This window comes from Macaca fascicularis, chromosome 3, assembly GCF_037993035.2.
Source record: "Macaca fascicularis isolate 582-1 chromosome 3, T2T-MFA8v1.1".
Classification (NCBI taxonomy): domain Eukaryota; kingdom Metazoa; phylum Chordata; class Mammalia; order Primates; family Cercopithecidae; genus Macaca; species Macaca fascicularis.
The window spans coordinates 46102997-46118988 of NC_088377.1; the positions used below are offsets into that span (position 1 = coordinate 46102997).

General features: G+C 47.0%; 1 protein-coding gene across 2 annotated transcripts in view; it reads left to right on the forward strand.

Moving 5' to 3' along the window:
* Positions 1 to 10414: 10414 nt before the first annotated feature.
* CYTH3 (cytohesin 3) overlaps positions 10415 to 15992 on the forward strand; it is a 114816-nt gene continuing 109238 nt past the window's right edge. For both annotated transcript variants that reach the window (XM_065541665.1, XM_065541664.1), the window contains exon 1: positions 10415 to 10608. Coding sequence is in view for 1 of the 2 variants with exons in the window: in XM_065541664.1 (XP_065397736.1) it covers positions 10575 to 10608 (34 nt within the window). In the remaining variant the exon portion in view is untranslated. The remainder of the gene's footprint in view (positions 10609 to 15992) is intronic.

Consider the following 15992-nt stretch of genomic DNA (forward strand, 5'->3'; position numbering starts at 1 on the left):
AGGCGTGAGCCACCATGCCCGGCTGGATTGTGCTTTTGGAAGTGTCGTGTCTAAAAACTTTTCACTAAGCTGTAAGTCCCAAAGATTTTCTCCTGTTGCCTTCTAAAAGCATGGTTTTCACACGTGGCATTTAAATCTGATTTTTTTTTTTTTTTTTGAGACGGAGTCTCACTCTGTCACCCAGGCTGGAGTGCAGTGGCGCAATCTCAGCTCACTGCAATCTCCACCTCCCGGGTTCAAACAATTCTGCTGTCTCAGCCTCTCGAGTAGCTGGGATTACAGGCACCTGCCACCATGTCCGGTTAATTTTTGTATTTTTAGTAGAGACAGGGTTTCACCATATTGGTCAGGCTGGTCTCAAACTCCTGACCTCAGGTGATCCACCCACTTCAGCCTGCCAAAGTGCTGGGATTACAGGCATGAACCACTGCACCCGACCTTATGATTCATTTTGAGTTAATATTTGTATAAGTTAATTTTTGTCAGGTTTCTTTTTTTTTCAATTTTATTGGCTACTCTTACATTGCTATACTTTTTTTGGACCTATAAATATCCAATTGCTCCAGCACCATTTGTTGAAAGACCATTGAATGGCTGTTACTCCATTATCAAAAAATCAGTTAACTGTAATCCTAGCACACGCCTGTAATCCCGGCACTTTGGAAGGCTGAGGTGGGCAGATTGCATGAGCCCAGGAGTTCAAGACCAGTGTGGGCAACATAGCGAGACCCTGTCTCTACAAAAAATACAAAAATTATTCAGGCATGGTGGTGTGCACCTATAGTCCCAGCTACTTGGGAGACTGATGTGCGAGGACGGCTTGAGCCTGGGAGGTGGAGGTTGCAGTGAGCCGAGGTCATGCCATTGCATTCCAGCCTGGGTGACAGAGCCAGATCTTGTCTCAAAAAAAGAAAAAAAAAATCAGATGGCTGTACTTGTGTGGTGTTACTTCTGCCTACCATATTCCATTCACCTGTGTATCTGCCTTTCAACCAATACCACATAGTCTTCATTACTAGAGCTACATAGTAAGTCTTGAAATTGGGTACAGTGATTTCTCCTACTTTTTCTTTTCCCAAATTGTTTGAGCTATTTTATTTTATTTATTTATTTGTTTTTGAGACGAAGTCTCGATCTGTCGCCCAAGCAGGAGTGCAGTGGTGCAATCTCAGCTCACTGCAACCTCCGCCTCCCGGGTCAAGCGATTCTCCTGCCTCAGCCTCCGGAGTAGCTGGGAATACAGTCATGTGCCACCACACCCTAATTTTTGTGTTTTTAGTAGAGACAGGGTTTCACCATGTTGGCCAGGCTAATCTTGAACTCCTGACCTCAAGTGATCCACCCACCTTGGCCTCCCAAAGTGCTGGAATTACAGGCATGAACCACTGCGTCCAGCCTGTTTGAGCTATTTTAGTTCCTTTGTCTTTCTATATAAGTTTTAGAATAATCTTGGCTATATTTACTAAACATCTTGCTGGAATTTTGATAGGAATTGCTTTAAACATATATCTCAATTTGGGGATAATTGGTATCTTTACTATGTTGAATATTCTAATCCATGAACACAACATACCTCCCTGTTTATTTGGATAGAGTCTGAGTTCTTCTATTTCAGTGCTTTGTCATTTTCAACATACAAATCCTGTACATGTTTTGTTAAATTTACACTCGTGTTTTTTTGTTTTGTTTTGTTTTGTTTTTGAGATGGAGTTTCGCTCTTGTTGCCCAGGCTGGAGAGCAATGGTGCGATCTCAGCTCACTGCAACCTCCGCCTCCTGGGTTCAAGTGATTCTCCTGCCTCAGCGTCCCGAGTAGCTGGGACTACAGGCATGTGCCACCACGCCCGGCTAATTTTGTATTTTTAATAGGGTTTCTTCATGTTGGTCAGGCTGGTCTTGAACTCCCAACCTCAGGTGATCCACCTACTTTGGCCTCCCATAGTGCTAGGATTACAGGTATGAGTCACCGGGCTCAGTCTTCACCTGTTTGTTTGTTTGTTTTAAGAAATTGTACATTGCATTTTGTTTCAAATTTTAGATTCCATGTGTTCGTTGCTAGTACGTATTAATAGAAATATGATTGATTTATATATATTAATCTCATATCCTGTAACCTTGCTGAATTCACTTATGAGTTCTAGGAGGTTTTTATAGATTCTTTGGAATTTTCTTTCTTTTTTTTTTTTTCTTTTTTGAGACAGTCTCACTCTGTTGCCCAGGCTAGAGAGTAGTGGCACGATCTTGGCTCACTGCAACCTCTGCCTCTTGGGTTCAAGCGATTCTCCTGCCTCAGCCTCTCCAGTAACTGGGATTACAGGTGCCCACCACGACGCCCGGTTAATTTTTGTATTTTTAGTAGAGACAGAGTTTCACCATGTTGACCAGGCTGATCTTCAAACTGAGCTCAAGTGATCCTCCTGCCTCAGCCTCCCAATGTGCTGGGATTACAGGCGTGAGACACCACACCCAACTGGAATTTTCTATGTAGACATTTTTTCTATATAGACATATTTTTTTTTTTAGGCAGAGTCTCACTCTGTTGCCAGGCTGGAATGCAGTAGTGGCGTGATCACAGCTCACTGCAGCCTGAAAGTCCTGGACTCAACCAATCCTCCCATCTCAGTCTCCCAAGTAGCTGGGAGTACAAGTGTATGACACCACACCTAGCTAATTTTTAAATCTTTTGTAGAGACAGGGTCTCACTATGTTGCCCAGGCTGGTCTCTTTTTAAACTTTTCTAAGCGAAGGAGAGTTGGCCGCTGTAAGGGTGTTGAAGGTTTCCGGGGCTCTCATAGTGATTCCAGGTGCTGGGTTCTGACAAGTCCTTCACTGAAGGTAGGTCACTGACTGCCTGGGCACGGTGGCTCAGGCCTGTCATCCTAGAACTTCAGGAAGCCAGTGTGGGAGGATCACTTCAGCTCAGAAGTTTGAGCTCACTTTGGGCAACATACCGAGACCTCGTGTCTGCAAACGGTTTTTGAAAATTAGCCAGGTGTGGGGGTGTGCCCCTGTCAGCTACTCAGGAGGCTGAGGTGGGAGGATCGCTTGAGCTGGCAAGGCTGAGGCTGCGGTGAGCCATGGTTACACTATTGCGCTCCAGCTTGGGCCTGACACCCTGTCTCAAAAAAAAAAAAAAAAAAAAAAAAAATAAATAAAAATTAAAAAGTCATTGTCTGCTGTCTTCTGTTGAATCCCCAGGGTCTATGTGGTAGAGAGGCTAAGAAATAGGTTTGGTTTTGTTTGTAGCAACAAGGTCTTACTCTGTTACCCGGGCTGACCTTGACCTCCTAGCCTCAAGCAATCCTCAACCTCCCGAAGTGCTGGGATTACAGACATGCACCACCATGCCTGTCCAGAAGCAGGTTGCTGAATCAAGAAACTAACAAAAAGAGGAGGCTTGGAGTCCCCAGATTCCCTTATGAAAACGCACACGTGTGTCTGTGGCCCTAAGAACCTAGTTATTTGGCAGTCTGATGAGGTATGCAGTGGAGACACATAAACAGGGACCACGGACCATGGCAGGGGTGAGTTCCAAAAGGCAGACTTGGAGGGAGAGACAGCAACGAGAACGTGGCGGTGGAAGGAGGGAGCCCTCACCGAAACTCAGCTTTGCCTCCCAGCTGGGCAGACAGATTCCCTCCGGCTTGTGAATCAGAGGTGGAGAAAACTTCCTACTTCTGTGGATAACAATGACGAGTGTTTATTGAGTGCTTATTGTGTGCTACACACTGTATACAACAGCATCTAGTTCTCCCAGTAACTGTATGGGCCAGGGTTGTTGTTACTTCCATTTCACAGAAATTTCACAGGAACTAGGGCACAGAGAGGTGAAGCAACTTGCCCAAGGTCACACAGCCAAGAAACAAAAGTGCCTGGGCCATCTGATTTTAGAGCCTAGGTGGTACCTTGTGATATATCATGGGTGGGACCCAGTGACAATTACGGGTCATTACTTGGTGTAATGACCAGAACTCATGGATGGCTTTTGCTGTCCTGTAAGCCAAATTACAGTATCACATTGGCTTGGGTGCCGTTAGGCCCTCCAGCTGACAATGCCCTGTGACTGGTGTTCGGACGCTTGATTGCTGGCTAGGAGCACTTTCTTTTTTGAGACGGAGCCTCGCTCTGTCTCCCAGGTTGGAATGCAGTGGCGCAATCTCAGCTTACTGCAACCGCCGCCTCTCGGCACCTCAGCTTCCTGAGTAGCTGGGATTACAGGCGTGCGTCACCAAGCCCGGCTAATTTTTGTAGCCCGGCTAATTTTTTAGTAGAGATGGGGTTTCTCCATGTTGGTCAAGCTCATTTGGAACTCCTGACCCCGTGATCTGCCTGCTTCAGCCTTCCAAAGTGCTGGGATTACGGGCATTGAGCCACCGCGCCCGGCCTTGGAGCACATTTTCTATTCCAAGAACCATGATCGCAGACACAGATGTGCTACATCTTGTTGGTTGTCATTTTCACCCTTTTTCTTTTTAATTGCCTGTCCAGTAGTACACTCTGCATCCCAGGATGGATTCTCTTGATGATTTTAAGCTGCATGCTGCAGACTCTGACCAACTTAATTTTTTAAATTAATTTTTTTTGTTGATGTTAGTAGGTCAGGGACATATAAAAATGAAGAACCAGGCCAGGTGCAGTGGCTCACACCCGCAATCCCAGCACTTTGCAAGGCTGAAGCAGGAGGATTGCTTGAGCCCAGGAGTTCAGGACCAATCTGGGCAACACAGTGAGAATCTACAAAAATAAAAATAAAATAAAAAATTAGCTGGGTGTGGTGGTGCTTGCCTCTGGTCCCAGTTTCCCGGGAGGCTGAGATGGGAGGGTTGTTTGAGGCCAGGAGTTTGAGGCTGCAATGAACTGTGATCGCACCACTGCACTCTAGCCTGGGCAACAGAGCGAGACACTCTCTCAAAAAAAATAATAAGTAGATAAGAATAACCGTTTTTAGTACTATAGAAAACACCTTGTATATAATAACTCTTAGTACTGAGGCTGTTTTGAGTGGATATAATGTTTTTCTTCCAATGACAAATAGTTCAAACTGTGGTCAAATTATTTGTTCCAAGTTTACCATAGAGAAATCTGACTACCTTTGTTCTTACAAAAATGCAAGTCACTAATCAATCTAAAAGGAATTAAGCTGCCCTTGGTAATGTGAGGCCAGGGAACTGATGTCAATTGTGTGGATTATTCTGGGGATAGAAGAATAAGGCCAAGGTGGACAGCATTGAACGGCTGGAAAGAGAGACAGAGTATTGTGAAGGTTGGAATGTCTGGGCTTTTGAAAATTTAATAAGGATGTGACTTAACTCTTGGACCCCTGTCATTTGCCTGAGCAGAATGGAGCATGTTAATTTGCACGAGATCATCTCCATTCCAATGAGATGTTTTCCTTCCTAAATGAAATTAGGTTGCAGAAAACATTCCTTTCCTTTCCTACCTGTAAGGTGACAGTGAGCTAGCCACAGTGCGTGTCTTCTCCGGACTGCGACAGTTCCCCGATGTAACAGATTACTTGAGTCCCCATCTGCTGACAGTCACATTTGTGCCTGCATTTCTTTTTTTTTTTTTTTTTTTGAGACGGAGTCTCGCTCTGTTCCCCTGGCTGGAGTGCAGTGACGCGATCTGGGCTCACTGCAAGCTCCGCCTCCCAGGTTCCTGCCATTCTCCTGCCTCAGTCTCCCAAGTAGCTGGGACCACAGGCGCCCGCCACTGCGCCCAGCTAATTTTTTTGTATTTTTAGTAGAGACGGGGTTTCACCGTGGTCTCGAACTCCTGATCTTGTGATCCGCCCGCCTCGGCCTCCCAAAGTGCTGGGATTACAGGTGTGAGCCACCGCGCCCGGCCATGCCTGCATTTCTTAATCGTTAGCAGGGGAGATGAGAGCTGCTGCAGGCAGGGTCTGGAGTAGCTCTAGCCTGGGTAGCTCGGGAAGCCTCTTTATGGCCAAGCATCAAGAAACTTGGCAGGGTTTTGGCTCTTGGGACCCTCAGCGCTGGGAGAGGACACTTCTGTCTGATTTCACAGACTTTCACTTGGAGGATGGATGAATGCTCAAAGAAGAAGTCCTCTAACCTTTCCGGAATGTTCACATTCTCGATTTCTTAAACTATTTCTGCAGTGGTCAAAATGCTGATAACTGGATTTCAACATGTTTTCAAAATGTTTCCCATTTTTGATGGCCCTATTCATCCAGCAGTGGTAACAAATGTTGTTGTCGCTTTTTTGACATGGCCTCACCCTGCAGCAGACAGCAGAGACAGGATAAAGGTCTGTGTCCTGAAGGAGTTTTTTTGTTTTGTTTTGTTTTGAGATAGGGTCTCACTCTGTTGCCCAGGTTGAAGTACGGTGTTGGGATTACGGCTCACTGCAGCCTCAACCTCTGGGCTTAGCCTCCTGAGTAGCTGGGACTACAAGTGTGCACCACCTCACCCGGCTAATACTTTTTTTTTTTTTTTTCCTGAGACAGGGTCTGGCTCTGTAACCCAGGGTGGAGTGCAGTGGTGCGATCTCCACTCACTGCAACCTCTGCATTCCAGGCTCAAGCGATCCTCCTACCTCAGCCTCCCAAGTAGCTGGGACTACAGGCTTGTGTCACCATGCTCAGCTAATTAGATTTTGTATTTTTTGTAGAGATGGGGTTTTGCCATGTTGCCCAGGCTGATCTCGATCTCCTGAGCTCAAAGGATCCACCTGCTTCGTCCTCCCAAAGTGCTGGGATGACAGGTGTGATTTATGTTTTATTTTATTGTTTTGTAGAGATATGGTTTGCTATGTTGCCCAGGCTGGTCCTGAACTCCTGGGCTCAAGCGATCCCCCTGCCTTGGCCTCTGAAAGTGCTGGGATTACAGGCATGAGTCACTATGCCCAGCCCTGAAGCACTTTTAAGTCTGCAAAGCCAATTCACGTGAAATAGCAAATACTATGAGAAAGTCTACAGAGTCAGATGTCAAAATTACAATTTTTTTTTTTTGAGATGGAGTCTCGCTCTTGTCGCCCATGCTGGAGTGCAGTGGCACGATCTCGGCTCACTGCAACCTCCACTCCCTGGGTTCCAGTGATTCTCCTGCCTCAGTTTCCTGAGTAGCTGGGGTTACAGGCGCCTGCCACCACGCCTGGCTAATTTTTGTAGTTTTAGTAGAGATGGGGTTTCACCATGTTGGCCAGGCTGGTCTCGAATTCCTGACTTCAAGTGGTCTGCCCAGCTCAGCCTCCAAAGTGCTGGGATTACAGGCATGAGCCACCATGCCTGGCCATGCCCAGCTAATTTTTTATATTTTTGGTAAAGATGGGGTTTGATCATGTTGGCCAGGCAGGTCTCAAACTCTTGACCTCGTGATCTGCCAGCCTCAGCCTCCCAAAGTGCTGAGATTACAGGCATGAGCCACTGCGCCCAGCCCCTAAAGCAGTTTTAAGGCTGCAAAGCCAATTCACATGAAACAGCAAATACTATGAGAAAGTCTACAGAGTCAGATGTGAAAATTACAATTCAATATTTATTTGCTTAATGGCTGTATTCCTTCTAGGCCATCCGTTCCATAAACCTGGGGACTGGGCCGGACGTGGTGGCTCACGCTTGTAATCCCAGCACTTTGGGAGGCCAAGGAGGGTGGATCATGAGGTCAGGAGATTGAGACCATCCTGGTTAACACAATGAAACCCCATCTCTACTAAACATACAAAAAATTAGCTGGGTGTGGTGGCAGGCGCCTGTAGCTGTAGTCCCAGCTATTCGGGAGGCTGAGGCAGGAGAATGGCCAGAACATGGGAGGCAGAGCTTGCAGTGAGCCAAGATTGCGCCACTGCACTCCAGCCTGGATGACAGAACGACACTCCGTGTCAAAAAAAAAAAAAAAAAAAAAAAAAAATCCTGGGGACTGAATTTATCTTTTTCATCATTTTCCCAGCACCTAGGACAGTGTCTGGAATACAGGAGGTGCCTAAATATTTATCATCTGACCAAATGATTGCGATGATTTAATAATTGGGTTTAATATTTGTTATTCTGCAGTGTTGCCTGCTGCATGAATTATTTTCCTTACAAATTCACTTATAAAACTTTCAACATCTGAGCAAACCACTCATAAACTATGCATAAAGTGAGTGCCTATCTTAGTGGATAACGAAAATAGTTAATGTTCCCGTATGTAGAGATAATATGTGTGTAAGCAGATTAGATCATTGCTATCTTGGTGGGATTTGAGAGATGCTGGAAAACACTTCTTTTTGCAAATATCTAATTTTTCCATTAGATATTAATTCCTTCGAGTTGTGAAGATTTTGAAGTCTTCCAATTTCCCCATTAAAGTGCACAGATGACACCCAAAGCCTTTATCCCCCAATGTTTTTGCAGAATTTGTTGAAATGCAAGCCCAGGCTAAACTATGGGGATAATATAATATCCTGCTTATGTAACTGGGCTGTGCTTTAGTCTGATTAGATGGAGATCAGAGAAGCCACTTTCAGATTAAAACTCTGAGAAAAAAAAGCACCTGTGGATCACATTCTAAGACACCTAAAGAATTAAGAATTGGCATGAAAAAGCATTTATAATTGATAGTATCTTTGAGTTCAAAGCTCCACATATCTCATTATCAAGTTCAAAGTAATACTGTCATTTTTTCTCCGTAACTAAGCTCTTATCTCCAAGATAACAAAGCTGACGGGAACAAGATCAGGAAGCCGAGTCTGGGGGTTGGGGGTTGAACCCTACATCTCCTGACTCCCAGATCCCTTTTCTGGTGACTCTTTGTCGCTCAAGCCATCAAACACCTTTGCACGCAGAAGTGTCCCTTGGCTGGGTGCGGTGGCTCATGCCTGTAATCCCAGCACTTCGGGAGGCCAAGGTGGGAGGATTGCTTGAGGCCAGAAATTTGAGACAAGCCTGGGCAATGTCGCAAGATCTCGTCTCTACAAAAGAATACAAAAATTAGCCGACGCGTGGTGGCGTGTACCTATGGTCCCAGCTATTTGGGAGGCTGAAGTGTGAGGATCACTCGAGACATTGCACTCCAGACTGGGCAAAAGAGCGAGACCTGGTCTGGGGAGAAAAAAAAAAAAAAGTGTCCCTCGTGGCTTTGGTTGCACGAGAATGCTTGGTGTTTAATTCTTGAGGTTATTAGGAGATTGAACTTTGAAATCATCCTGCAACCTTGAACCAAAAGGTGAAAGTTGTCCACGTTGATAGATGACAACGGAAGGATCCTTTGGTTCAATGGACAGCTTGTAAATATAAAACAGTTGCTGGAAAATTATATTAGAGTTGAGCTATCTCCTCCATTACAATGTTTGCTTTTCTTTAATGCAATTGAGTTCCAGCAGAAAGGCTTGGGAGGGGCCACAAGCAATGCTTCAGGAGTTACTGGAAGCGAGATATGGGGAGTGAGAGAGGAGATCCATCGATGTGGAGCAGGGGCCAGGGGAGGCCTTCTGCCCAGGAGGCCCGCGCTGAGGACCCTGGCTGTGCCCAAGGGAAATTGAATTCAGAGCTCCTTCTGCATCATAAATCCAGGACAGCTGGCAGCTCTCCAAGGGAGACCGGCGCTAAACTCCAAGGGCATCAGCTGCCAGATTGGCCAACGCCTACAATGCCCTTTGAGAGCTGAGCCCTAGGTGTGTTGGACTGGGATTCCGTTCTAATCTCACGACCACGTTCATTTACAAGCCCTGCATTTTGTTAATTTAAACATGCACTCACCAGGAGGGAAGGAGGAGAGCCTCCAATATATATAAGACAGCTGAAAGACCGGAATTATTCTGACATGCATGTCTTAGGAAGGAGAAGGCCTGATCTTTTTCTGTTTTTTTGAGACAGGGTCTCACTCTGCCACCCAGACTGGAGTGCAGTGATGCAATGATAACTCACTGCAGCCTCTGCCTACTGGGCTCAACTGACGTGACCTCATACCTCAGCCTCCCCAGTAGCTGGAACTACAAGCACAGGCCACCATGCCCAGGTAATCAAAAAAATTTTCTGTAGAGACGGGGTCTCGCTATGTTACCGGGGCTGGTCTCCAACTTCTGGTCTCTAGCCATCCTTCCACCTCGGCCTCTCAAAGTATTGGAATACAGGTGTGAACCACCGAGCTTAGCCAGGCCTGACTTCTGAATGCGTTCGTTTCCTGATCTTTTACCCCCAGTGCACGTGTATGTTGCACCCCTGGCCACTGGGTTTTGCAGAGTGTTGCGTTCCAGTGTCCGGGGCCCCACGCCCGTCCGCAGGCTACTGGAATGCTGAGGGCGAGGGGGCTTCGTTTCACTCGCACCACGTCGGCCCGCACCCCAGGGGCGGGGTCTACCGCCTCCCCCAGCACAGACGCCGCCGGGGCCGGCCGGTCCCCGAGGGCGGGGCCGCGCGGCCCCACGCCCCACCCACTGCGAGCAGAGGCGGGGCATGGGTCACGTGACGGCACGCCGAACAGCGAGGCCCCGCCCGGCGGGAGGAGGCCCGGCCGCGACCCGGGCCGCGAGCTGAGGAGCCGCCCGGTCTCCCGCGCGCTCGCTCCGGCGGCGTCCCCAGCCCTCGGCCCCTCTGTTGCCGGCCTCCGGCTCGCCGGCTGCGAGAGTGGCCTCAAGATGGATGAAGACGGCGGCGGCGAGGGTGGTGGCGGTGAGTGTCGGAGGTGTGGCGGGCTTGCGGGCGGCCTGGGGTCGGGGGCCGGGGACCGGGGGTCGCCGGAGGAGAGGGGGTCGGAGGCAGCGGCAGCGGCGGCGGCGCCTGCTGGAGGCCTGAGGCGCGCCGGGCCGGGGCCGCGGCGGGGTCTCCGGGGGCCCAAGGGAGGGGGCGGGCCGGGGTCGCCGTCCACCGCTGGCGAGGGTCTGGGTACCAGGCCGGGGCTGCTGCGGGCCGGGGTCGCCCCGGAGTCTCGGGCCGGGATTCGGGGGCCGCCCCTCTGGGGCGGGGGACCTTGCGGGGCGACCTTCCCCGCATCTTGTCGCCAAGGGCGTCCACGCCCTCCGGAGTCCGGCGTTTCGGACGCCCCCTTTCAGCTCAGGTGGGCGGAAGCGGCTGAGCCGGTGGGGAACCGGGAGGGGAAAGTTTTGCACTGGAAGCTCCTCGGGGGTACAGGAGGGGAGGGCCGGGGAACGGTTGGAAAGCGTGACAGTCTGCTTGGCTTTGGGTCAGAAACGGTCGCTGGATTTGCTCGAACGGGGAGGGGGCCAGCTGGAGTCCAGGTCAGGGTAGACGTTTTAGGAAACGGCAGACGCGACAGAGTGAGCAAAAAACTCCGTGGGGTCGAGGGTGGGGGTCACGAGCTGCACCCAGCACCGAGGCGAGACCGGAGAGCCAGGTGTGCCCGGAGCCGCGTGTGCTCCCGAGTGGGTCGGATCGGTGCCCGGCGTGGCCCAGGTGGTCTTGTGCCTGACGTTCGGTTTCCTCTTGCTAGAGGAATCGTGTTTGTTGGAAATTATTTCTTGGAATACAAATGACTGCTAGGTCATGCTGGGAATTAGATTTTAAAAACAGAAGAACGTGCCTCTGTATGGAGTGGGTGTTCGCTTTGGAAAGCAAAGGGTTAATGCCCGTGTTTTTACAGGAACAGCCGAAGTTGAGGTTCTCTAGACTTTTTTTTTTTTCCCTAAAGATCTCCTTTGAGCTGACAGAGAAATCATCAGAATCATCAGAACCCCATGTAATAAGGGAGCAGTTTAGAGAAATCTTAATTACAGGCTGCCGGAGCAGCTGCCTGTAAGAATCAGCAGGATTGAATGCTTCAGGATGAAGTGGTTCATCATCAAGGTGCCTTCTAGAATTCAAGTGCTGCTCAGAGGGTGATTTTTTTTTTTTTTGCTGAAAGACGCGATGCAGCCAGGATGGTGGGAAGTTGGCACCCGTCATGGCATTTGGCGAGTTCAGTTCGCATAGTTGAAGCTGGGGTAGCACTGTGGCACCGAGTGGGTGTGTTGATGAAAAGGGAGCGCTGTGGAACGAAGGAGCCGAGTTGCGAACCCTCCTACAGTCAGGCTGTCCGTCTGGAGCCATGAGATCCTAAGGAATGGATTCCCGGTGGATGTCGTGTTTCCTGCCTGTCACAATTTGGGCATAGCAGTTTTCCCTTGTTAGAAAAGAAAGACAACTGTAATATGCAAACGTTGGACATTAGCGTCAAGGCAGCTAGCTGGCTTGGCAGTTTTGTTTGTAAGGTGCTTTGGGCTTTGTGAGTAAAGAAGTGTAGACTTGAAGATAAAAGCAGGCATAAAGAGGAAAAAAGGCGGCTTTAATGTGCTCCAGCAATTTGCAGATCTTGAGTACTGTAACAAAGCATGATATTAAATATCAAAAGTCTTAAAACTGTCCTTGGGTTGTTAATATCTCTTCTGGGAATATATCACAGGGTAACAACCTTAAACCCCTCACATATAAAGATGTGTATTATGCTGTTTATAATAGCAAAAAATTGGAAACAGCAATGCCAAGAGTAGGGGCATGGTGAGGTAAATTATGGGAAGTTTATTGAAGTATTTTACAACCATTAAAATAAGCCGTTTTATACATCATGGTCTAAACAACATAAAAATTAGTGACATGGATTATTTTCTTTTTATATTTTCCAAGTTTCTGAAATAAGTGTGTATTTCAGATTTGAAAAAAAACTCGTCAAAGACATGAATGTTTTAAGTGTATCATTTAATTCATCTCACTGGAACATTCAACAATGAGGATTTATTTATTGATTGCCCATCAAAATGCCAGCCAGCATGTTAGGTGCTGGAAAATAACTTTTAACCTTTATTGATTTAGTTTATTAGTAGCTTTCTCCCTTGCTGTGTGACAGACACTTAAAAATATTTTTGGCAATATTAGGATATTTATTTTTGAAACAGGTGAAAACGTTTTGAAATATGAGTGATATTGTAATTATTGTATAAACTTTATGTGCTTATATTTAACTCTTGGCGGTTGGAAGTTTTGAAGTTAACATATCTCTTTACAGTTAATACCATTTAGATTTAAAAAAATGCTTTAAAATTCATGTTTAAAAAAATAAAGTTCAGCTCTTTGAAAGAAAACCGTTTTCAGTTGCCAGCAAATTATAAAGCATAACATTTTTTGGTATATTTTTAGAGTATGGTACATAATGTTGAACAGTATCTGGGGGAGTCAGTTCGGCTTGTTTAAAAGATAGGGTAAATAATCTATTCCAACAGTAGTTATCGCAGAGGCCAAAGATAATTGAAAAGGTCTTTTTTTGTTAATGATCAGATTAAAAGACTTAAAAAATGGATTCCTACTTGCTGTTTTTATAAGTTAATTTAGCTTTTTGTCCACTGTATTGTTCTTTCAATGCAAGATAAGGAGAGAGAGGTTGGTGGCGTGAATGGCTGGAAGGCAGTTACAAGAGGAGGGAGTAGGGGGTTACAAGATTAGGAGAACACATTGTTCCTTACAGTGTGTGCAGAGTGTAGTTAAGGCACTTTAATTCCTTTGGGACTTTGTTGCCTTTCAGTTTTTCGAGAGCAGTTCTTCAGCTAAGTCTCTACTTGGAGGGTGGCTGACTAGTTTGGCCCGTTGGGATTGTTTTCATGCCCTCTTTGGGCATCTGTCTGATGTATGGTCCTGAATGGATCATCCCTGGCAGACGAGGTGAATTAACTCTAATTGGCATTCCTCTCTCTGCCCCCTTCACTCCCTGATCAGTGTAGGTGTCTGTGCTTCAGGTGAAGAGATGCTGAGCCTTGTTCATAATAAAATACATGCAAATTAAGACTAGACTGAGCTCCCACCTTTCACCTTCAGACAGGCGATAACCCCCAAGTGTGAAAAGTCTGTTTCCAGTTTGAAACGTTTGAACGGCAAGGCCGTTTCAAACATTGATGGGTAGGAGTGTAAATTAGTCACAGGCAGGGCCAGCCCATGTCCTGTTGGCTCAGGTCCATTTCTTGCCCTTTCCCTGCAGAGACTCACCCCTGCAGGCAACATTTCCCAGGCCCTTGGTCAGCTGGCTTCCGGCTGGGATTGGCCACTGGGAGCCACTGGCAGGAGGAATGGCAGGAGGAAGGACGAAAACAGGTTATTTCCCCTGGGTCTGCCTCAGGCAGAGTCTCTGGCAGGTGCCTTGTCTCCTTTTGGCTCCAGCTTCTGCCCCTTGGTCCTAGTCTTTGAGTCTTGGAAATACCTCCTCCCTTTTACTCTCTATTTGAGAAGTGGTAACAGCAGCTTGCTGTTGCTAATCTCTGGGTTATCATTTCCTGTTTGGCTTTTCAGTTTTTCCAACACGCCTGTCACTAATTCCTTATATTAAATTCCCTCTATATCAGATTCTTAAAGGGATGGTTGCTCTGGATGTCTCTTTCTCTGGGTGGACCCTGATAGATACAAGTGCTTTAGGCAGTAGCTTTAAAAATTATAGGCGTGTAAATCCTTTGACCCAGCAATCCAGTTCTAGGAATTTAACCTGCAGATATATTTGTACACGTGTGAGATAACATAGGTACGAGATTATTTATTGCCTTGAGTGTCCATCAGCAAGCAGGGAACTTATCAGATAAGTCCATACCCAGATGGTTAATGAGGTTGTAAAGTTGTAGAAAGGAATGAGGAAGCTCTTTTCTTAGTTGACGTGGAGAGATCTCCAAAATATCTTGTTAAGTTACAAGAGCAGGCTGGGTGCGGTGGCTCACACCTATAATCCCAGCACTTTGGGAGGCCGAGGCGGGTGGGTCATTTGAGGTCAGGAGTTCGAGACCAGCCTGGCCAACATGGTAAACTCTGTCTCTACTAAAAAAAAAATACAAAAATTAGCCAGGCCTGGTGGCATGTGCCTGTAATCTCAGCTACTCGGGAGGCTGAGGCAGGAGAATTGCTTGAGCCTGGGAGGCGGAGGTTGCGGTGAGCTGAGATTATGCCATTGCACTCCAGTCTGGGCAGCAGAGTGAGACTCTGTCTCAAAAAAAAAAAAAAAAAAAAATACAAGAGCAAAGTATAGGAAAATATGCATTGCGTGCTCCCATTCTTGTTTTTTGAAAGAGGAAGTGATGGTTGATACATGCAGATTCCCTGGAAGGTGAAACGAGGAACCAATAACAGTGGTTACCTGTTTGGAGAGGATGATGGGAACTGAGTGGATGGGGAATATATGTGGGGAGGAAACTTTTCACTGTGTGCCTTTTTATTTTTTGAAATTCAAAAAAGTTTGAATAATCTATCTTTACTTTTTCTAAAATTGGAAAGCAGTTTCATAGAAAAATAGTATGCTGGTAAGAAAACACCCATTTTACACCTTTTTTGAGGGAATTTTTATAGATTAAAAAATGTGGCTGGGCACAGTAGCTCATGCCTGTAATCCCAGCACTTTGGGGGGCTGAGGTGGGTAGATCATGAGGTCAGGAGTTCGAGACCAGCCTGGCCAATATGGTGAAACCCCGTCTCTACTAAAAAATACAAAAATTAGCCGGGCAGGCCGGGCACGGTGGCTCAAGCCTGTAATCCCAGCACTTTGGGAGGCCGAGACGGGCGGATCACGAGGTCAGGAGATCGAGACCATCCTGGCTAACACGGTGAAACCCCGTCTCTACTAAAAAAAAAAAAAAATACAAAAAGCTAGCCGGGCGAGGTGGCGGGCGCCTGTAGTCCTAGCTACTCGGGAGGCTGAGGCAGGAGAATGGTGTGAACCCGGGAGGCGGAGCTTGCAGCGATAGAGCGAGACTTTGTCTCAAAAAAAAAAAAAAAAAAAAAAAAATTAGCCGGGCATAGTGGCATGGGCCTGTAGTCCCAGCTGCTCGGGAGGCTGAGGCAGGAGAATTGCTTGAACCTGGGAGGCAGAGGTTGCAGTAAGCGGAGATAGTGCCACTGCCTGGCAACGGAGTGAGACTTGGTCTCAAAACAAAGAAAATATTCTGGGAAGACAGCAACAGAAAGATAACATGATATCCAGTGTAAGGTTATAAAATGTTGTCTGTTTTTCAGTCTGTAGTAAGTTAACTACTGTACTTTGGAGAGTTTAAAAAGTGGATGCTTTTAGATTATGCTTAGAGCATATTCTTCTGTAGTCA